Consider the following 24581-nt stretch of genomic DNA (forward strand, 5'->3'; position numbering starts at 1 on the left):
TCCAAAGCCACTGAACTCTAAAACTGAAAATGAATCTTTGAATTGTTTTTCATTCTTTCACTGAACATGGAAGCAATCTAAATGGTACATTTGTGTGAATTAGAAAGAATTACAATCGTATATCAGGGATGAATAATTTACATCATCTGTGAAAGAAAAAAAGAATGATTTTACAAGCTATAGCATCTATGTGAATTAATAGTCTACATGCTCATAACAGCTCTGGGTTGGAGCTCAGAATCTGCTTCGGCTTCGCCGCTATCAGATACATCATCAGTCTGCAGTGTAAAAGAGAAATCTTTTCACAACAGTGCATATATAATTTATGTTCACCACCTAAATTTGATTATTTCTCCAGTTCAAACTAGTTCAGATCATCACTTATCGTAGACTAATTTTGTATTCCAAATCATCCAAAGAATGCTGAAACCTTAATTTTTGATTTCTGAAATTAATTTCATATAAACTTACTGTTGAATTCTTTCTCTCATTCTCAGTTAGGTAACGGTATAATGCACCATGCCCGCGAAGAATTTTCGCTCCAGAACCTCGTTGGTTAATAGTGCCAACAGATTCTTCATCCACAAGAACTGCATCTACTCGATCGTTCCCTGATTTTACATCTGGGACCTGAAAGCACATCCACTATAAAATCAGGGGTTTTGATTCAAGTAGTCTCAAAATAAATATATAAATAAATAAAAAGTAAAAGGGCCAGGATAGTAGACCAATATCAGTGTAGCTGGGGAGGTTTTCCAAATTAAATCCTATTTTCTTAGCAAGTCAAGACTATGTTGCAGTAATCCAAATAGTAGTTTATAGTTGTCTAATGTTGATCATAAGCAAAATCATGAAAGATAAAGATAATGCGTAAGACCGAGAGTATGCTACATTGATCCACTTTCAGCCATCAAATGAAACATTCAACTATTATATATGACCCCTAGAGCCTCCAGTTTACAAGCAAACATGATATGATAGAAATTTGCAAACTCAACCTTTTAACAAATAAAGATAAGAGGATCATTGACAACACACCTCATACATGGCCTCAGTCAGAATGTTCTCCAAAATAGAGCGCAAACCTCGTGCACCTGTATTTTTAGCCATTGCTTTTCTCGCAATTAACCTAAGTGCAGTATCAGTAATATGTAACGTAACCTGAAATTTGATATGATAAAATATAGGAAAATCAGTCATTTTAAAATAAGAATACAAAGGGTCTATTAGATGTGAGAAAATAATACCTACATTATTCATGTTAAATAATTTCCTGTACTGTTTACAAAGGGCATTCTTAGGCTCTGATAAGACCTGAACAAGTTGTGGCACAAGAATTAGCAAATTAATGGCATTAAAAAATTAAAATTATTAAATTTGAAACAAATACATCATATCTGCAACTTGAAAATAGTGCAGGTTTACACAAATAAGCCATCCAATATTCTGAGGACGTAGCATTGAACACAAAAAGAGCATAATTTTTATAGTGAAAATTAAACAATGGCTGTGCCACTCAGCAAACTAACCACCGCCCCCATTGCAAAAGAAACAAATAGTAATATGAGAATTTTTAATTTCTAAGTTTACAGTTTTAACATCAAAAAATCACAACCAAGAATCACCTGGAGAAGCTGGTCCTCATTAAGAGCTGATAAGCTGACCAATATAGGAAAGCGCCCGACAAATTCTGGAATGAGTCCATATGTAGCAAGATCATCACTTTCTACCTGTTAGCAGGCATTATTTCACTCCAAACTCATTATATTTGGAAGGTGAATAAATATAAATGTAGTATTGAATAACAATGTAAATTAGAATGCATAAATTGACAATGAAACATTTTAAGTATTTTCTAGTAAAAGCCTATTTAATTCTTGATGCTTACTGATTCCAATAAGGATGATGTCACTACAGCATTTGGCAACCCACCAGTTCTCATGCTTGCTCGTATTGGTGCTCCAAAGCCTATAGATGAGTCATGGCATCTGTGGTACATCAATTAATCAGGAATCTCTTGTACACGAAGTAAGCAACATAGTAACCAGAGAAACATTGATGGATTAGTGCACTACATTACCTATCTGAAATAGTCTTTTCCAAATCAACAAAGGCACCACCGCATATGAATAGAATATCTTTTGTATCTATCTGTACATAAATACACCTGATTAGAGGAATTGTTAAGCAGTAGTGTTATAAAGGTACAATCACAAACTAAGCAACTTTAAACCATGCACCAACTCTTAAAATTAGTTGGCTTCTTAACCAACCATCCAAGAAAGTCCAAGTGAATCATAAATATTTAACCTATCCTGGTTGAGCCAAAACCTAATAGCAAGCTCAAGACCAGGGAAGCAAGTGTGTGTGGTGACTGGATACATTATCAAACAGGAGGATGGGCATCACCACAAGAAAGTAGCGTTTAAACCTGAAATATGCTGAGCCATAAAAGAAATATGACACTGACAAGATGTCTTCAAGTGAGCAGAAAAAAGTGTTCCAAAGCAGTAAAAATTACAAAGGCACAAGTAATGATTAAAAGTCCTCATGGTTGCATCAGACTTGCACAGAAGTAATTGGTTTCTGACCAATCTATGCCTGTGTATACAGCCACTGAATTATATAGAAGAGGAAGGAAATAAGGTCTGATGCAAGTGAAGATATTACAGATTCCATATACTCTATGCAATATATAATTGTTAAAGACAACAATAGGACAAAACGAAGAGCTTGAATCTTGACAACAAAGTCATAGTAAACAATAAGAACAAACTGAGAATAATGATCATATTCTGGTAGAAAAAATTAACAAATAAGCAAGAGCTAAATTGAAAGTTTATCATGTAAACTGATACCTAGCTTAAAAATATCTATCAAGCTAATAGCTAAAAATTTGGACATTTTTAAGAGCTATGTTCAGGATACCTGTATAAAATGTTTCCGAGAACCCTTCTCTGGAACATTGACTATCTGAAAAAGGAAGCATGAAGGATCAATGCACAACAAAGATAAAATCTTCTCCACAAAAATCAAGCCCCAAGTAAACTTTTCCAAAATTGGTTTTCAATACATAGCTATAGTAACCATAAGGAAAATGAAATAAATTTCTTAAGAGAAGCATAGGGAAAATCCCATGTCAAAGCGATGAAAACCTGTTTCGAATTAAGTAAGAAATCTTATAACATAAAGTAAAACAAATTTGGAAAAATATCACTTACAGTTCCTTCCAACATCTTCAAGAGAGCCTGTTGGACACCTTCGCCAGATACATCTCTGCTTACATTTAAACTCTCAGCCTGGATAACAGAATATGGTAAATAAGGTTACTCCAAATTCAATTTTCAATGTTCTGGGAGCTAACCAAGATGTGGACAAGATTGCTACATTTAATCTTTTTGACCCTAAGCAATCAACAATTTTCAACCAATAGCTAAACTTAACCAACAAAATAGTTAATAGCAGACCTTCCTTGTAATCTTATCAACTTCATCAATATACACAATGCCTTGTTGTGCGGCCTCCACATTGTACCCTGAAACCTGAATAGACAAAAACGCAAGGACAGAAGCATAAATATTGCAATTTTTGCCATAAACATCTGTAGAGTATGAAAATGGAAGCAAAAATATTAAATAATTCAAAAATATTTTGGAACAATTGTGAAGTCAAGACAAATAAATTGAGACGTGTGGTCGGCAGGTCTTGTAAGATAATAATTGACCTTTTCCATTGATGGCCCACCTACAAGCTAGTATTATGTATTCAATTACAACTATCAAGCAACACCAAACAACAACATAAAGAAAACTCCATATTAGTTTGGAGTAATTGGGAAAGAGGTGGGATATGAGAACTCAAGAAAAGTTCTAGAATATTTAAGGACATGAACATGATTGATCTAGGTTTTTATATAAGCTAGCAATAACTGCTGCATTCTGGAAGTTTGGAAGACCCAAATAGTTGGGTGAGAATTATTGAGAAGTTGATCAGTTCAATTTTGTTCCAAAAGTTTATAAGTAAAAGTTTTAATAGAGGCAAAATTACCAAGTTTCAATATTGAGTCAGATGTTGTCATTATTTTAGAGCATGCAAAGTGCAAAACACATTGAAGATAATGAAAATACCATGGGCATGTGCTCTGCAGTATCCTAGCAACACAAAGATGATTGAATTGCTAACACCAGCATCAGGTGAAAGGTCTTACCATTCAATAGAAATAGAAGAATAGCCATGGATGAGGTCCACTAGCCCTCTTTCACCAAATGAAGAATGGCAAATAAACAGATTAAGAGATAAAACTAAGGAAGCACATGTCAACATGACATTTGTCGAAGATAAAAATTATACCATGAGTAGTTTGTACAATATTGATTCAACATCGTCTCCAACATAACCAGCCTGCAAAATACATCAGGTTTTATGATGTAAAAATATAGAAGACAAACATACACTTGGCATACAATAAAATGTAGCAGATAACTGAAATTTTATGGTAAGTTGAAATAGCAGGTTGATTACTTGGACCCAATCACAGCAAAGCCACTATTCAGCAGCTATCCTACTCATTAATAACTTCACTTGGAACTTAATTACACCCTGTTTCCACTTAAAACCCTCCAATTTTCACAAGTAGTGTTGATTCACCAGCTTTCTTTGCCTCAATATTGCTCCATATACCAACCTTGTATTAACAACCTAATGGCATAACATCAACTAGAACAACTAAAGCCCATTATAATAATCAATGCTTTATCTTCCGCATTAGTATCAAGATGCAATGATCCTCTTGAGGAAAATGGCATCAGTTAGCTGCTTGTGTCCTTAGAATGAGCTCTTTGGGATTCAGCAAAGTTGCTATCATTTTTAGACTGTAATGATACCTTGCATCCAACTATAAGGCCCATAAAAAGAATTGGCATCTAACTTTTGTACATAAAGTCAAAGTAAGTTTGTTGATTGACCCTACAAGGTATCCCACTACTCCCACTAGTATCAACAGGTTCTTGATTTTTGTGATCTCTGCCATAAATATTGTCAAGTAAAACAAACTAGATCATTAATGACACATAATAATGATTAATATGTTTCATTCTACCTTGACTAGTTGAAATCTTGTATGATCTCTCAGACATGGTTGTGTATGTGATTTCATATTAAAACATTTTTCTAGTTAACTTGTATTGAAGAAATGGTCAAAATAATTGCAGGAAAGTGATCAATATAACAATAAAAAAGAAGAAAAGGTGTGGCAATTCAGAAAGACTGTAACAAAGCCTCCTTATAATTGATATTTGAAAATCCAGAGGGCTACAGCAATGATAATAACATAAATGTACTAGCAAAGGGAAATGACCATGCCTGAGTCAACGCTGTCGCATCGGCAATAACAAATGGCACATTCACAAGTCGAGCCAATGTTTTCGCAAGTAAAGTCTTCCCTGTGGGTATAAATAATGATTATGTTAAAATCAAATGATCAATTCCATAAAACTTTGAGAAAAACTTACAAGAGCTATTTAAAATTGCAGTAAAGATGTTACAATAGCATAATTAAGAAAATATTATGCTACTAAAATTAAAACATAGACATCCTACCTGAACCAGTTGGTCCCATCAAGAGAACATTGCTTTTCTCAAGCTCTACCTCACTATCATCATTTTCAGCCACAAAATACTCAGACCCAGACCTATTCACAAATTACCATATTGTGTTAGCCATGAGCCCTGAAACAAAGAACAACTACCTTTTAGCACTTTCAAGTGCACATATAAGCATTAGCATCTAATTGGGTAGTAGAAGTAACATACGCAAAAGACAAGTGAAAGATCTTATTGAAATAAAATGTACAGTGATCAATAATTATAAAACTAACCACTTCTGTGATGATGCTTGATAGATCCTTTTGTAGTGGTTGTAAACAGCAACAGAGAGCACCTGCCAATTATAAAGAAATCACTCATAGATATAAAATAGAGATTTCGTAATTGCCAGACCAGATACCAAATTGCACAGCTATCAAATGTTCAGTGCATCCGAAAAGAAGACATGTATATATATGTGTGTGTGTGTGTGTGTAGAATAAACACAACTGAAAGATAGTTTTAATGCCAGGTAATGCACATAATAATGAACCATCAACATTAATAGATTCTCAAGAAACAAGATATTCTAACACAACTGATTACTTTTAAATTATTGTGCAAATATATTGAGTTTCACAGGCATCCTTAAATGGCAGCCAAAAACCAACTGCAGATGTCTTGGACAAACCACTAAAAATCATTAATAATTTGGCAAAAACTTTTGATTTATTATGCAAGAAAGATGGAAATTCTTTAGGAGTAAATCAACCACAATGATTCAAATATCAACTTTGACTAAACCTTTTCCAATTACCATTGAGCTTCAGGTAAGGATTAGATGATAGAACAATAGTTACAAGCAGAATTACAGGAAAATAAAAGTAGTTGAATGACTTCCATAAATCAAACTTCGCCATGATCAGTATAACATGAAAAGAAAACATATTCAAGACAGAATTTATGCCCTAAAGTTCAATCCATGACATCTCATTTTCATCAAACCTCAAATCAACCTCATATAGGACAAATCCAAATTGTCAAAATTTCAGAACTTGAACAAATATGAAGAACATGATATACCCTAAATTCCAAAATCAATTAAAAAAAAAAACTAATCCAGAAAAATCCCACCTTTTTTGCGCGCTCCTGCCCGATCACAAATTTATCGAGCCCCTCGCATATCTCCTTGGGCGTCGGGAGATCCTCCCCCAGATAAGCTCCACCCCACGACTCCTCCGCACTACACCTACCACTTCCTTCACTCCCACCCCCATACTCCAGCACCCGCTCCTCAGACATGTGTTCCATCAACCTACTACTCTCTGCCGGCGGAGACTCCCTCATTCCAGGCCAATTCTCCATCGGTGGATTCCCCGGCATCGGAGGCCAATTCTCCGGCGGCTTCCCACCATAGGCCACCTTCAACGACTCCCACAACGACGCACCAACCCCTCTCAAACTCCCCTCCTTCTCCACTCCTCCACCTCGGGACCGAAACCGGCCGATCTCAGCCCAAACTCTCTACAAGAGGCACAAAAATCCGCGGGAGAGAATACAATGCACCACCGCACTCCGGGCAATGCTTACTCTCCTGCCGCCCACCATCCTCACAGCTCATCCTCCTCTCCGCACGAGTCCTCCAGTTCCGATTCTCATCCAAGCTTCCACTGCCGCCTCCTTCCGACATCTGCCGCTCCTGCGGATGCCGATGCCGATACGGCCCGCGAGCTCGCGAGTACGCGTGCGCCTGAGTGATCCCACGCGCTGCTTGCGCCGCAGCGTGGGGGAGCTTGGTCCATCGGAGAATCCCAGACATGTATGGAAAGAGATGGAAATCGAAGGAAGGAGGTGAAATCAATGGCGAGGGTTTAGAATTTATAAGCGTTGTGGGACTAAAAACGAGGGAGGGCGGGGAGAAGAAAGTGGGCCCGCGAAGCGTGGAGAGCTTGAGACCGATTGGATAAACGGAATTTAAATTTTTTATTTATTTATTTATTTATTTATTTATTTATTTATGTGGATAAATCATAATACTGAGTTAATTTTTGAGTGATTACTGACATTTTGCCGTATTTCATTTTGAGCACTAATTTTTAATTTGTATCAAATTAAACATTTAGTTTCAATTTGGTTTCATCGATGGGTTAATTGGGGATTTCCAGTAACAAATTGATGACCTCGTAGCCAAAAAGTACACATGACACCGAAGGCCCACATCAGATAATGCGTTGGAGTCGTACACGTCATCAACTTATACACCTATACAAGTAGAGTTACATGTCACCTGCCACATTAGATCCTTCTTCAACCTCTCTTCTCCTCTACCTTACTTTCCGAATGTTGCCGCAGGCCACTGCAGTTCGGCCACCGTAGCTGAGACACCCAGTCGGGCCACCGCAGCCGAGCTACCCAGTCTAGGTTTTTTAAGGTTTTTATATACAAATTGAATTAAAATATATATATATATATAGGAGATTTTGCCAAATGAGGATAATGTAACTGTAACCCATGAAAAAAAACCTATAATGGATGGCTCGGCTGTGGTGGCCGGACTGTGGTGGCTTGCGGCAACATTCGGAAAGTAAAGTAGAGGAGTAGAGAGGTTGAAGGAGGATCTGATGTGGCAGGAGACGTGGAACTCCACTTGTCCAGGTGTATAAGTTGGTGATGTGTATAACTCCAACGCTTCATCTGGCGTGGGCCTCCGGTGTCCATGTGTACTTTCTAGCTACAAGGTCATCAATTTGTCACCGGAAATCCCCAATTACCCCATTGATGAAACCAAATTGAAACTAAATACTCAATTTAATATAAATTAAAAGTTAATGCTCAAAATAAAATATGAAAATGTTAGTACGCTCTCAAAAAATTTACTCATCACAATACTAGTCCGCAATGCTAATCCATTATGCTAGAAGAGAGCTTTATTAAAAATAAATAAATAAGTACAGAGATACACCAGTTACAGTGGTTTGATTTATCTTATGGGGATAAATCTTACTATGTAACCCTGAAGGGGAGAAGGAGAAGTAATCCTAACACAGAACTTCCATTAAAGACTCTGAATATGAATTATAATTTGAGAGGTTCAAACTCGAAACCTTTCAATCGAAACTTCTCAATCACAACCTCGGGTAGTTACCATTGGATTAGCCCCCTAATTACCACTTTTTTTATCTTTTTAATGCATGGTGATTTTTCTAAAATGTGGATAAGCTAGCGGAGTTTAATCAATTTAAAACTTGAATATTTTAAATAAACCTTTAATTTGTTTTTTTAAGAATAAATAAATAAAACTCTCAAATCTCAATTCCCTAAAAAAAACAAAGGGAAAAGAAAAAAAAATCTATTTTTCACTGAAAATTAAAATTTTAATTTACCAAACCAGCGCGCTTCATCAAACAACATAAATATATTAGATGTAAGTTTGAAACTATTTCAATCAAATTATTTTATTTATTAAATAATTACATATTTATAAAAATTATATATATATAATATGCTAAGGGCATTATCGTCATTTAATATTTTTCTCTCTATCTCTCTATCTCTCTATCCGCTGTCTTGGTCTCTGGTCTCCAATGCTGATTAGTGTACGACAACAAAAATACTACCTAGGTAATTTACGTTTAATCTGTTCTTGAAGTTACTTTCATGGAGTTTTGTATTTAATTATTTATTTATTGTTGAAGAACATGGGTGAGATCCGAGAATGGTGGATTAGAGGTTAGATCAAAGTATTATTTATAAGCTTTTTAATTTATATTTTACAAATGTTTATGTTTTTGTAGTGCTTTCTTGTGTGCATGAGATAAAAATAAAAAAAAATAAAAAATATCTATCCCTATAATAAAAAAATTGGTATTTTATTTATTTCAAAAACCCAAGGCTAATGATTTTAATACCTCCCAATTTGAAAATAAAAAGTTCATAGTTAGTCAACACATATATATAACATATTATACCACCTTTATAATGTGGGAGTTTCTCTTCCAAAATCAAAAGTCAAAGATTTGAAATTCTCTTATCTCAAAGATCGTGGTTCCTGATTTTTCGATATATTTATAAGAAAAAAAAAAAAATACATAAAAGATTTGATATATATACATATATGCTAGAAATAATGACATTTCACTGAATTGCTATTACTAATGAATAGCTAAACTGAAATAAATAAATAAAAGATAGGTCATGTATTTTGCATTTTAGGCCATTGATTGAACCATATTTGAACAGTACAAACCAAAAATGGCAACAGGTAGTAAGGCACTGGTGTTTTGGATTTAATTTCTCATCCGATAAATGCTTAATTTATAAAATAAATATTTGAAAAAAACACATAAATACATTTCTATTTAACAAAATATTTGTTATAAAATAAAACCGTTTTGGTTTTTTTCCCGTAAATTAAAACTAAACATTTTTAAGCAAAAAATACTATAAATATATAAAAACAAAAGCAAAAACAAAACACTCGGTTGAAATATTTTCAAACAATATATATTAAAGACTAAACCTACATACAAGTTAGAGATTCAAATGGCTTAAGTAAAAAAAAAAATCCAACTCAAATTTTTTTATCTTTTAAAAAATATATATAATCTAAAGAAGTTTATATGATTTTAAGGGTACAAAAAACCAACAGTCTCTTGGTTTAAAGATTCCGGATTCTTTATGTACGATATTCGTTTAAAAAAAGCCCAAAATCAAACCCAAAAGCTCAATGGTTTTAAGGCAATAGGAACTTGATTCCTCGCTCTCATCGTGAGTGGAGATGGGAAAAATTTTCAAATGTCAGGGTAGGGGTCCTATTTGTTTATTTAATTAGCAAAGTACTAATAATTAAATGAATATTAGTGTCGAGGCCAATGGCCTTCAACATATATATCATCTAATGATTGTGTATATATATCGGTATTTAGTTTTAGTTTTTTAAAATATTAACTTTTCATATTTGTAAATATGTTTCTCAATTATCAAGTATTTTTATGAGATTGGTAGCAAATATCTTTCTAAAATTCATTTTAAATAATAATAATATTTTAATTTATAAAAAATTAATCGGGGTCAAGGAATCCTTAAACCTGAATAATACCCTCAAAGATGAGGATGGGGACGGAGAAAAAAAAATCATGTATTGAGTTTGGGGCCAGGATCGAAAATGGATTTATCAATTCAGAACCGTGACGGGAGAATATATTCCGTAAATCCTCATCCCATTGACATCTCTGCGCAAGTTTCCTTCTTCCTTAAACGAAGAAGGTGGCACAAGTACAACCAGAAAAAGGGGTCCATGAATGAGAGGGTTGAGTTAGGTGAGTGGAAGTTGGCCTACTAGCAGGGTTACCGGGACCATGGCCAAACGGGCAACCCATTTTCCCCTATTAATAAATCTTTTCAAATGAACTTGGCTGTAATCTTGGCTATCTTAGCGCTGGCCCACTCTCATCCTATTCCACACCCTCAATCAAAATACTCTTCATCTATTGGTTCGTGTTTGAAAAAAACACATTTACAACTATGATCCATATACTATTATAATTTTAAAAAAAAATTATAAAATATATATTAAAAAACCAACCGCTATTTTATCTAATTTTTTACCTTAAATATTCATTTGGTGAGAATCTAAAATTCAACCCTCAAAATCCAGCAAGATGAGAGTATAAGCATTTATGAACTTATAGTTATGCTGCACTTCTGTGCATGTTTTTTACTTCTATTTTTTAAAAAAAAGCACTTATCATCTATTTATCATATATATATATATATATATTAAAAAAAAAAAGACGTGAGCAAATATATGTATACCAAGCTTGAGCATCAATAATGATTAAAGGGTTGTTTGGCATTGTTGCCAAATCTTTATTTTTGTTGTCAATTCTAAATTTTGGAAACAAAACAAGAAAAACAAACTATTTTTGTTGTCAATTCTAAACTTACACGTTTGTGTAAGTTTTTGACTTCTCTTAAAAATAAAAAAAAACACTTATCATCTATTTATCAAATATATATATATATATTAGAAAAAAGACATGAGCAAATATATGTATGCCAAGCTTAAGCATCAGTAATGATTAAAGGGTTGTTTGGCATTGTTGCCAAATCTTTATTTTTGTAGTCAATTCTAAATTTTAAAAACAAATCAAGAAAAACAAGCTATTTTTGTTTTCAAAAATTTTGAAAACAACATCCATGTTTTCAAAAAAAGTGGAAACATAATTTTCGTGTTTTCAACTACTTTGAAATCATTTCCACCGAACTCATTAAACACATTAATTACTATTTTTTTCCTCATAGACATTAATGGTTTAGATAAATGTGCCAGGCGCCCTTGTTTTTTCTTCATAATTTTTTCTTGATTTTTTTCCAATTTCAAAATTTATTTTCTCCCATATCTTTTTTGAGATTTATTTGTAATTTGTTTTAAGATAGTCAGGAAATTTGAGATAAAAAATGGTTAGAGATTTGAGATTTTTCTTATGAAATCTCTTTCATTTTTTTCCTTTTTAAATTTATTTTAATTATCACAAAAGATCTATATATTATGTATTCTTTTTGGTCATTAATACAATTTTATAAAATTTGACATCTCATTATTTTTATATTTTTTTAAAACTTTGTTTACTAATACAAGTTAATTTTGTGTACTAATATAAAAAAATATAATAATTATAAAAATATAAATTAAGAAAATAATACAAAATTTTAAAATACCTTTTTTTGCTTTTTTTGTATTTTTTTTGCTTACCGAAACATACAACTTTTATATCTAAAGTCCAAAACAAGTTTTCTAAAAATTGATAACAAAGCAAAAATAAAACAAAAACGAAACATACAATAAACAAAAAAAAAAACAAACAAACAAAAAAGTAATGTCAAACGACAAGTGATTGGATTACAAAATATAATTTGTTTGAGAGCTCTTTTTTCTTCCGGTTCATCGTCTTTTGACAAAACTCTGTCTAATTATGACATGTGATGAAAATAAAATGAAAAAAAATATATATTTGATGTATCACTCCGTTAAATAGTATCAAAGTATTTTAATCTAGTCAATCACACAAGCGTACCTTTTATACAATTACTACACCGAACAAGTGATCACTCATGATACCTTTCTCTTTTTTTGCAGCTTATGAATCAAAAACAAAGGTGTTCTGTTTTATTGGATTTTTTATTAATCACTCAAAAATAAAATTGTTTTTGAGTTTATATATAAAATAGCTACTTATATGTAAATGTGAAAGTGTGCGTTGCCTTTGTTATTTTTTGACTGATCTTATTTATTTATTTATTTATTCAATACGGACAAATCATCCTAATCTGGACTTTCAACCCTTAATTAGAGGGAGAAATATTATACAACTCTCCATTGATACAAAAAAAAAAAATTGAATAAGCTTTTTTTTAATTATCATAAAAAAATAAATAATAAAACTCTCTATTTTAAAAAATATATAAACAAACAATTAAAAAAATAAGTATGTCACTAAGTACTTCTTCACTCTAAGATTGTATAGTAAAAAGATTTACTATTATGAAATTATAATCATTGATATATTATCTTTTAACAGATGTAAAAAAATCTTTATTGTCATGCATTAACTAATATCCCTAACTAAAACACCTTCATATTATTTATTCTTTAACATCAGCTTCCCACATTTTTTTTATAAAACGACAACCACTATATATATATATATATAAGGCCACACACCCTTCAACCGAGGACAAGGGGATTGAGTCACTAATCTGCATCCACAACCGGTGATCCATTACCATTATTATTTCCAACAAATTTTGAACTTAAGATTATTTTAAATATCTGACTAATGTTTTCTGCTATAAAAGCCAAATACCGTTTGGGTAGCATTGCTCTTTCGTTCCCTAGTATTTTTGTCCCAATAAAATAAAATAAAATAAAATAAAATAAAAAAATATATAATTTTTTTTTCGCTCTCTTTTACTAAAGACTTTCTAAATTCTGGTGATGTCCGAAAACTCATTATGTTTTTCTCTCTCAAAGCCCTCTGAAATCGCCGACCACGTATTCTTTGTCCTCCTTCATGCACCGTCACCATCCACCGTCGATGAAACCTAAGCGCCTTTTTATCCTATAAATACCCTCCTTTTTCCATCTTTTCTCTTCGCCATGGCTCCCATCTCGCTCAAGCGCCCCTCAACCCCATCCCAAAACCTAACCCTCGCCGGCGCCTCCGAGGCCCGTAGCCTCGTACGAGATGCCATGCGCACCACCCTCGCCGCTCCTCCTGTTTCTTCGCCTTTAGCCGAGCAGATCTCGCCGGCTGAGCTTCGGTTTGGCCCTGCTTTAGATGGCTTCGTGGTGGATGGCATGGCTTCCAGGATCCTTTGCTGCGAGGAAGTCGATGGCCGGAGATGGAGCTATGTGGCGGACGTGGAGCCGTCTGGGAGTCTTCGGACTGGGTCATCCCTGAAGGCTGTTGCTCTTCAGAACCCTGTGGCTCCTATTGATGTGAGTTTTTTATTTGGATTTCGTGTCTTTGTTTTTCAATTTGTGAATCTGAGCCGATGATTTCTGAGAATTTGCTCATTTAGGGTGAAATTCGATGGTTTTCCTGTTGATTGGATTGTAGCGGTTCCCTTGCTTCTGTTTCTATAATTTATTGTATTGGACTAGCAATTCAAGATGGAGTGCATGTTATGATTTATTGCATTTCTTTGTTTTTAATTTTTAATTTTTTTTTTGGGTTAAAGATTCCATGTTTTGTCTGTTGAGATTGTATTTTAATAAGCAAGATTTGTCTCCTCTGTGATAAATGGAATCATTCATTGTTCTTTACATCTGTGATTCTTCTCGGGAGAGCACTTATGTGGTCTTGTTATTTTTTCTTTTCTTCTGAAATTATGTTATGACTAAGAGGATTTTGAGTATTCTTTTGAGAAGTTTAATTTGCGAAAACTTTAATGACTCAGTTAGCAAATTGAATGATGCTTAACTTATTTGTACGAAATGAATATAACTGAAATCTATGTGTTTAGGAGTTTCTGTTCTTTTTGCTCTTTGTAATTTTAACTATCATGATTAACTCTTGCACTTTGGATTAGCATAGGTGAAACCAATCCTTATAGTAACTTTTGAAGGAGGCTCCCAAGCATTGGTCTCCTGAGAGCTTATGATCATGGACTATTGAAAAAAATATTGAAATTTAAATTCTTATCTTCTGCAGGAACTGGTCTCTTTCATAAGATCTTATGTAGTGCCTGAGGGCTTTCCAGATAGTGTCACCCCTTCATATGTGCCATACATGACATGGAGGGCTTTGAAGGTATTTATTTGACATGCTTTTACAGTTTTACTTAAATCATTGCTGACCTTTTTCTAGGTATTCTCTGAATCAGTATCAAATTTTGAAAAAGATTTGACTTTTTAGTGCTATTGCTATCTCATGACTTGCCGATATATATCATGTCCTGTGCAGCACTTTTTTGGTGGAGCAATGGGTGTTTTCACAACACAAACACTTCTGAGTTCTGTTGGAGTATCTAGAAACCAGGCAACTTCAGGTGCAGTTGCTATTAACTGGATTTTGAAGGTGAAGTCACTCTTGGAATGGAATTCTTTTTAACATTTTGGTGCAACTTTCCTTCCTGTGTTTAATGTAGCACAAATTAAATATTTGCTTGATATATCTACACGAATATTATCTTTGAGTAAGAGCATTAATCACGTGAACACCAAGGAAATCAATAACTAAGCACATGATTATAATACAGTGAAATGAGTATATTATGAGTATACAATTTGAAATTAATGAGAGCAATGCGACCCAATTTGACCCTTGTTTGCAAGAGATTGATAGAAGTTATATTAGATAACTATATTGGGTCTCCACAAGGGATTGAAATGAAAGGTGAAAGGAACCAAATTTTATAATTTGACAAGCAACCAAATCATTATGCAAAAGAAAATGAGAAAAATTTAAGAAATTAACTGAATTCGTTTGTCTGCGTAGTTGAAAATATTATTACCTAATATGCTTTTTGAATCTAATTCTAGGTCCTAAGTGAATAACGTGAGGTAGCCTAATTAAAACTATTAGCTAAGAAATCAATGATAAAATCGAAATTTGATAAATAACTACAGATTTGGTATATCTAAGGAAAAAAATTATTACTTACTATAACAAAATGGATCCTTTAGCAGGTCATCTTAAAGTTTTGAAGATGTGATGAGACTTTGTAGGTCTATGAAAGTGATAAAATGTTGTCTGGTTTTTTAAATGGGAAGCAATTCAACAGTTATTAAATTATCAAAGTTAACAACTTATTGAAATTTATAGATATTGTGGTCAGTATATTTAAGTCCTACATCCTGAAGGTAACTGCTGATAATATGGAAGCAATAGCTGCTGAGTTTTCTATATAGAATTGATTTTCATTAGGAGCTTCTAAAATTCGTCTTCTTTATGTGTTAGGATGGAGCTGGACGAGTTGGTAAAATGCTTTTTGCACGGCAAGGGAAAAAGTTCGATTATGATCTTAAGCAGGTAGGTCTTAGATTCCATTTTCTGGCTATTCCTGTGATTGATTGTAAGTTCTGCTGAAACTAAGCTGGGCTTGCTGCTGCACAGCTTCGCTTTGCAGGTGATCTTTTAATGGAGTTGGGTGCTGGTGTCGAATTGGCAACTGCAGCTGTGCCTCATCTTTTCTTACCATTGGCTTGTGCAGCCAACGTGGCTAAAGGTTTGAATCTTTCCACGAGTTTTGGGTTGTTTGGACTAGGATTAATAATGAAAAACTGTCCATGTCCATTTTATGTGAACCAATCTCTTTGTACACATTAAGATGTCCTGAAACTAAATCTATCTTCTTCTCCAGAATGTTGCTGCCGTGACATCAACATCAACACGCACTCCTATTTACAAGGCCTATGCTCGAGGGGAGAACATTGGTGATGTCACTGCTAAGGGGGAGTCTGTTGGCAATATTGCAGATCTGGTATATTATTTCTATCTGTTATGTACATTCCATACATCATCTCATGAAAGACTATTTTACAATTGAAGTGCTCTAGCAGATGTAGGATATGTAAAGATTGCTTCAAAATTAAAAAAAATCAGGTCATGAATATTGGGTGCATGACTACTATTAGTCCATTCTTCAATCTCAGTTGATAATAAATGTGAATCACTTATAATTAGAAAGAACTACTATCTCAATAGCCAGAATAGAGAGGATGGGCTTTATCTTTTCCTTATGTTGTTGCCACACGCTGAAACACAGTTTACCAGCTTTGTGGTAGAGAAGCAGGAAGATGCTAATGTGTATAATTGGTATAATAATGTATTTTTTCTAGCAATGGCCCAGCTGTCCCATTGCTACCCACACATTGCAGCACACTATATCACATTACTTTGACCTGGAGCAACATACTTAGATAATTGATTTCAACGCCATCAGTCTTTGGTTTGATAATGACATTTTGGAAACTAAGACTTACTCCAACTTAGGGAGAATATAACCATCGACATTGCCCATTGGAATACATGGAGACTATACCATTTCTAATATTCATTGGCTGCTCTCAAGTGAATTATTATGTGCAAATTTTCTAGTGATTCTATCTACACTCTATCTTGAGCAGTTGGGGACTGGCCTCAGCATCTTCATTTCAAAGAGGAATCCATCCCTTGTGGCTTCTTTTACTTTGTTGTCATTTGGATATATTTTCAGTTCATACAGGGAGGTATGTCACCTTCTTTTATTGATTTTTGTTTCTTGTCATTTTTAAATCTAAAATGTCTCTATTCGTTTCTCATGAATTCAAGATTTCATTATCAGGTTAAATCTGTTGTATTGAATACTTTAAATCGTGCAAGATTCACTGTGGCCGTGGAGTCTTTTCTTAAGACTGGTAAGTGGCTGTTTTTAAATTGCTTATGGTGGCATGTGGATGATATTGCATATGATCTACAACTTTGTGTAAGCTAGCACAGAGGAAACTTAGAAATTAGAGCTACTTTATGATCATTGGTTGCCTATCTAGTCGTCTATACATTCATATTAAATATGACATGTGTTTTCCTATGCGTAATGCTCACATCAATTTTCACTTGAAGATTATAGTTCTTGGATATATAATATTTTCATCATCGTAGACATACATCCTATTTCTTTAATTCCTTTATCTTTATCTTCTGAAGTGGTATTTGCAAGTTTGTTTTACTATTTGATGAGCTTACTTAACTTCAACTGTTAATGGGAATATGATAGGATAGTACATATGACAATGAACTATCCTATGTGCTTGTTAAGTTTTAATTTATTCCTATAATTTTCTATTTCCAGAAACTTGACATTATATGATGCAATTATTTCTACGTTGAATTACTTTTGTTGCTAATCATTCTATCATCGGTCATGTACAGGGTGTGTTCCCTCATTGAAAGAAGGAAATTTAAATGAAAATATATTCACTCCTCCATGGTCAAACCGTACACCTATTGTTCTTGGTGTGTACAATTACAGCTGTGATTTTTGACACCTGCACTATTTAAATTCTTATGTAATCAAAATTAAGCTTTTGGTAGGTCCAAGATTTGGGGATGCATTTCAGGAGCCTGCTTCATTTCTTGCAATAGAACGCATGTTCGAGGTATAACTGCTATTGCCCATGTTCAGTTTAGGTGCACTTATGTTTGTAAGCCGTGTTTTATGATGATTCAAGTTGATGTTGAACTACTCTTCATAATCACTATGCTTATTTTCTGTTTTTTATATCAACTTTCTATTTTATTGACCACTTTTATCCACTTCGTGATAAAATGTTTGGATATTATTGGTTTGATATATTAATTCGCTATCTCATTTAATTGCAGAATGAACGATACATTGTTACTTATAATCCTGCAAAGGGTAACATCTATGCATTGTTTAAGGATCAAGCAAAATCTGAGGACATCTTAAAAGCAGCTTTCCACGTGAGTATAATTTCATTTGATCTGTAGTTATGGCCCCTTTTCATTATTGATATGCAGATGCGTTTGATAATCAGGCTCATGTGCTTCTACATTGTATTCGTTCATCAAAAAAGTACAACTACTTGCGCACTAACCAATCAACTATGGGAGAATCCCTGTCAAACCATCTGATGCCAAAAACCATGGCCTTAGAATCACATATTTTGGAGTCCTGTGACATTGTTTCATCTTCCTTCAGAGATTTCAAAGAAAAGGCAGCTCAGCAGGTGATTATATATTTATATTTATATATGTATATTTTGATTTTCTTAATTTATGTGGACAAAAAATCCAGGCTGGCTTGCTAGACATTGTGTTCCTAGAGCTTTTTTTTTTATGATACATGTGCAGACACATCTTTGTAGGGTTAATAAAGTGTTATATAAATGGTAAGTGGATCGGTTAGCTCTCTAAAATTTCATCTTTTGATTATAATTAAATATCATGTTGTTTAACAAAACAGAAGAAAATAAAGTAACGTGTATGATGAGGGTTGTGGGGTGGGTTGAGATGGAGGGTGTTACTGTGCAAAAGATGGGCTCAAAAGTTTCACTTGAAGGTTTTTTATTTTGAATTTGGAGTGAATATGCAGTAAATTAAAATTTCCTTCTATTGGTGTCCTGCAAAATAAAAGTTTAAATAGGCTTTCAAGAAATTATGCATTGAAACTGGAAGTGTTAGTCTCTTTATCTTGAATAACATTAAAAAAAAACATTTGCACCCAAGTTTGTAGACTGTTGAGGACAACCACCAAACTTTTTCTCTTGAGTGCTTCAAATTGGGCGAGTGAGTATGAGACTGGCAGTATAAACATGCTTATTGTTATGATCATGGACAACAATTTGTGTTGCTTACTAGTCAGTAAATATGATCTGGGGAAACAGAGATAGAAGATAGTAGGTGTGTTTCTTGCCTGGAAAGTAGTTGACTTCATGTTGCTGCTGCTGAGCATACTCTTGTTGATATTCTCTTCATTTATATGGATAAATTAAAAGAGAGTAATTTTCATGTCTGTTCATAAAATGTTGTTTTGCAGGGATGGATAATGTCGGATTCATTACTTAATCCTGGGCGAGCTCGGCTATATGGGTTGACACAGCCATAATGTTATTCAGCCGTAATGCATAATTCATTGCAAGAATCTTTTTCTCTGAGGGTTGCTTTTGTTCAGTTGAAGTGCAAATGACTGGCATCAGCAACAGATTATACATCCAATATCGGTAAACTGTATAGAGCCTTTGTTTTCCTCCTAAACACAAGTGGCAGAATTTTTGTTCAGTCTGCTCAGATAACTGCATTTGCAAGGAATTCGGTAGTTGAGTGTACACAACTAGTTCTCCACATTTTCTCATATTTTGAATTGGTTGATATCATTTATGAGCTATCTTCAATTCTGTTCTTTGAATGGACTGAATAGAAGGACTAACATTTTGGTCACTTTCAAACTCTAGAAGCATGTCTAGGCTATCTATCTATATGCCAAAAGCTGGTAGATTAACCCAATATTGCACATATCTCATACCTGTAAATGTTTCTTCAGCAAAACAGTTTTGCTGTTGTATTTCACAAAGCAATGATGAATGTGCTATGCTTTTTAGACTTCCTCTTATGAGAAATCGCTATTTTCTTTTGTATGTCAAATATTTTATTTGGCTTGTGCTTTAATTGAATTGCATGTTGCTTCTTTTGGTCTTCATTTTGCCTTTTAAGTGCAAAATAATATTAGTTAAGTTGCAATATAGAGTGTATTGACAATATGTACAGTATATTCAATTGTAGTTCTATACATATGTATTATGTTACAATATGAAATATACTAGCATAGATTCAGTAACTAAATGTGGTTGGTTTTATCTGTTGTTTTTCAAGGAGTTAGAGAATATTGAATATGCTTATTTCATTCCTTTTAGCCATTTTCAACTGAGATAATCATTAGTGTCCAAATTCTGGCATGCTTTGGATTTGTCTTATTTGTTCTGCACCCTTTTAATCCCTATCTTGGACTTATTTGTTTGTCACTGAGTTTAGCAGCCACATACTTAGTTTGTTGATACTCTTCAAGGGATGATTTAAAAAAATTAATAGTTATTTCACTTAATAAGCAGTATCTTGATTTTTATTCAGCTAATCTCTGTCTATTAATTAAGGAAATAAAGATGAGCATCAAATGATGAGGATATTCTCAAATTAAATTATAAAATATTGTTACCACTGTGGATATTTTAATTTAAAAGGTTAAACCAAAGAAGAGTCAAGATAAGAGGATTGTACTATAACTTAAAAATGTAAATATATATGGTAATATGAAACAAATATTTTATGAATAATTTAGTTTTTATTTTAGCTTCAATTAAGGTAAATGTATGTTGGATTACAATGTTGGGGTAAAAATATAATATATATATATATAGTTTTGTGTTTTAACTACTGACTAGTTTAACAATTTCATTTTTAATTTCAAAACTCAAAATTTATTTTGTTATAGCATTAATAAATCAAAAGGCACAAATAAACTGGTGAAACATAACTTGGATTTCCACTAGCACATTATCAACTTTAGATCTGCAATAACAAAAAATAAATCAGCATTTATAATAATAAAACCAAAGAACAGGTAGTGTGGGTAACATAGTATTATCTAAATTCTTTTAATAAAACCATTTGGCCTTTATTTGAGATAATGTTTTTACGTTAATAAAATATATAAAAAAAAATAAAAAGTGCATTAGGAGGAAAAAATATCTAAATTAATTTTCTATTATATTGTGTCAAATCAAAATAATTATATGTATTTTTTTCAACAAAAATGCAAATAGCAGTCAGAGCAGCTTACCCACTCATCTTTGGATCATTGTTAATTTTATTTCTACAATGTCCACAGGATTTGTATTTCTACCGTTTACTTTATTTGTGTACTTAATTTTGTATTTTACTTATTTCTTTTTATTTTCATGGTTTCCTCTAATATATTAATTAGTTCAATGAATATTTTTTTTCATTTCTTGTGTTTTTTTTTCTTTTGTTTTTTAATTTAGTGCTAAACACTTGCTCAGGGACCCTTTATATATATATATATATATATATATATGTGTGTGTGTGTATATCACAGAGTTTTGGTTACTCTCTCATAAAATTTTCATTTTGAGTCAAACTAATGTTGGCTTTCATACCATGAAAGAGTAGTAGGCAAGTCCGTGTTGCTCATCCCAAAAACACATGACAACAGAGGAAAAAACATGAATTTTGAAAATTATAAATATTTATCAACCTCACCATGAGCATCAGATATGACAATTCAGTCATGTATATATATATATAGACAAAATATGAATAAATCATGTTACTTAAAAGCTTACACAAACACAAAGTTACTACTTCAATGGCACATATATTCTCAGACTCAAGTAAAAACATAAAGACCCTATTTAGAAAAAACTGATTGGCCACTATCATGTATATAATAAATTGATTGGTATATCAAGAGCTTTATTATAAATTTAATGAAAATAACCGAAAAACAAATGCCACTGATAATAAATTGACCAAGACAAAACAAGTTAGATATTTCCAATTACTAGACAGTTTAAAAATAAGGGAAAATTACTGTTCACCCCTCGTAATTTTCAAAACTTCCCAAAAACCCCCTCCAACTTTTGCAGACACCCTCTGACAAACTCCGTTATATTTTACATTCCTTTTAACCCTCACGGTAAGTTGAAGTGGGTCCACGATATGAAATTCCTTTTAGCCATCTGCAGTGCGAAAAATTCGCCTAATCATAACTTTCTTTTATGATAGTAATGCCTCGCTGCTTTTTTTCTCAAACAAAAGTTTTTAGGAGCGCTCATATCTTGTTCTTCTTGTTCTTGTTCTTGTTCTTCTTCTTGTTCTTGTTCTTCTTCTTCTTTTCTTCTTCCTCATTTTGCTGTATTCAATTTTTAGCTCTTCCGATTAAATTATGGAGAGTTTTTGTGCTATTGCTAGATACAACTGGGGAGGGACGAGTGCTAATGTTCACTACCGACTTCTGGGAATCAAGCGTTAATCGAAATATGTGAGCGATGGGGGTCTCGACATTTCCCGTGTCGTGTGAAGTTTATCACACCCGATGGACATAAAACCAGATGTCTCATATAAAACGAGGTTGACTTCCAACAGCATGTGTCACGCTGCACCCATCTTCAAATGTTCGTTGTTGATCTTGTTGTTGAGAGCATGACGTGGCATCGTATCCCACCGAAAACGCAGTTCTTCCTCGTAGAAGTTTCTTCCTCGCTTATGTTTATATAGTCGAGAAGTTAATTATTGTTTATTATCCCCGGCCATCGCTTACATTTATCAAGTTTCCATTAACTTATTAACTTATTATTTAACTTTTTGTTTTAACGCTTAAGATTTATGTTTATCGCTTAAAATATTTTGTGTCTCTGCTTAAATATTGATCGTGTTCGCTTAAACCAAAGTGTCAAGGTGGAATTGAATCCAGCAGCTCTGCTCCACATCATGGCAAGCCCCGAGGGCTGTGGCATGCCTTCCTTCCTCATCCGATCGTCAAGTGTTGTCGCTGGATATTGACAATGTTTTTAAGGCGCTAACATTTCGTAGACGACTTAGGAATTTTTGCAATCAAAAGGAATTTTGACTTCAAATTATCAAGAACGAGAAACACCGGAGCGATCGTGGAAGGAAGCTCGACTTCAAAAATGGCGATAAGGAAGCTATATTCCCTCATACCGACAATGACAGTCGATGGATGAAAATCGCGAATCACGGCTTATGCATCCCGCGACGCAGAAGGCAACCTGGGTGTCCTAGACGAAAGAGGATCGAGTCGAAGCGTCCCCGAGGTCCGCAGTTGCGTTGTAGCCATCACATCGCTTTCAGTCACAATCGCAGATCGCGGAATGAACTGCTGCACGACTCAGGCATCGTGTATATACTTCTTATTATTGTTTAAATATTGAACTTTATATTTAAATATATCTCTTTACGCTTTTAAATATTTTATTCCTCTGCTTAACTCGTTATTTTTATCGTTTAAAATAAATTTGTATCCGCTTAAAATGTACAACGGGATGGTGCTAGCGGTTCCCCAAGCGTTTCCACTCCCGTCGCACATAAAAATCGGAACATTACATTACACTCTATAAGAGATTATTAAGTAATAAGGATATTTTAAACGTAAAAATATTAAGTATATTTTTGTTGTAATTACATTGATATTATTAAATAATAAGGATATTTTAAACAGTAAAATATTAAATTTAAAACAGAGAAACCTAAACTTAAATCAGAGAAAAACGAAAGTTAAAGTGGCAAAAGTTATCATTATACAGCTAAAATGAATGTTGATATTAGCCGATAATGAAAATGAAAAATGAAATGTAACCCCTACCCGAGTAATGTACCTTTCATGGACTACAATATCATCCAACAAGAATAGAACCTCAAAAACGAAAACGTAATGAATTTAATTGAATTTAGATACATGTACATTTACATCGACAAAATTTGTCATGTTCTTCCTGAAAAATGAATCGAATTTAAACCGGGTTTTACATTCAAACTATTACACCCATACAACGACTATGACCCTCGCTATGACACTCCTCTGGGTTCGCTTTTACACAAGAAACGGAGTTTAAACAATTACATTGATATTTACACAATGAACTCATATACTTAAACACCGAAAGTGTATGTTAAAACAACTGAACTCGGATTATTAAAGAAAGAATCGCGTATACAAAATATAGAAAGAATGACATAGACGTACCGCAGTCGACACTCCTTTTTCTCGCTGTAGGGGCTTCAGGTCGTGAATAAGCGGTACTTTTGCGGTCGCCGACCGCCCAACTCCATGTCGATACTGTACGTCGAATAGGTTCCTACTGCCGAGATATACAAGTTCATATTAGAATGCCGATTATTTACCGAACACTATTACACAAACACAAATTATTAAAGCACTCTACCATTTCTAGCGCTGCT

At 33.5% G+C, this 24581-nt stretch overlaps 2 protein-coding genes across 4 annotated transcripts; one reads left to right on the forward strand and one right to left on the reverse strand.

The window, feature by feature from the left end:
* Window positions 1-16: 16 nt before the first annotated feature.
* On the reverse strand, window positions 17-7023 carry LOC120269983 (CLP protease regulatory subunit CLPX1, mitochondrial-like). Of its 3 annotated transcripts, XM_039276979.1 has the most exons (15): window positions 6718-7023; window positions 5877-5938; window positions 5599-5690; window positions 5362-5441; window positions 4351-4401; window positions 3468-3542; window positions 3222-3299; window positions 2929-2973; window positions 2081-2151; window positions 1889-1988; window positions 1626-1730; window positions 1252-1314; window positions 1039-1161; window positions 472-630; window positions 17-278 (listed from the first exon to the last, which is right to left on the reverse strand). In XM_039276979.1, exons 1-15 carry the CDS (start codon window positions 6964-6966, stop codon window positions 204-206), a joined length of 1428 nt encoding a protein of 475 aa, XP_039132913.1. In that variant the 5' UTR covers window positions 6967-7023; the 3' UTR covers window positions 17-203. The 3 variants fall into 3 exon arrangements, with proteins under 3 accessions (XP_039132913.1, XP_039132912.1, XP_039132915.1); XM_039276978.1 differs by having other exon boundaries at window positions 1039-1314; window positions 6718-6990; XM_039276981.1 differs by lacking the exon at window positions 6718-7023 and having other exon boundaries at window positions 5599-5727; window positions 5877-5940.
* A 6570-nt stretch (window positions 7024-13593) lies between these two features.
* LOC120270577 (protein root UVB sensitive 6) lies at window positions 13594-20187 on the forward strand. The gene is made up of 13 exons (XM_039277626.1): window positions 13594-14083; window positions 14799-14897; window positions 15051-15164; window positions 16047-16118; window positions 16203-16308; window positions 16445-16569; window positions 17216-17317; window positions 17413-17485; window positions 18000-18083; window positions 18162-18226; window positions 18450-18551; window positions 18626-18817; window positions 19627-20187. The coding sequence occupies exons 1-13, from the start codon at window positions 13742-13744 to the stop codon at window positions 19693-19695; spliced, it is 1545 nt and encodes a 514-aa protein (XP_039133560.1). The 5' UTR covers window positions 13594-13741; the 3' UTR covers window positions 19696-20187.
* The last annotated feature ends 4394 nt before the right edge of the window (window positions 20188-24581 follow it).

This window comes from Dioscorea cayenensis, chromosome 10 (assembly GCF_009730915.1).
Source record: "Dioscorea cayenensis subsp. rotundata cultivar TDr96_F1 chromosome 10, TDr96_F1_v2_PseudoChromosome.rev07_lg8_w22 25.fasta, whole genome shotgun sequence".
In the NCBI taxonomy this organism is placed as follows: Eukaryota; Viridiplantae; Streptophyta; class Magnoliopsida; order Dioscoreales; family Dioscoreaceae; genus Dioscorea; species Dioscorea cayenensis.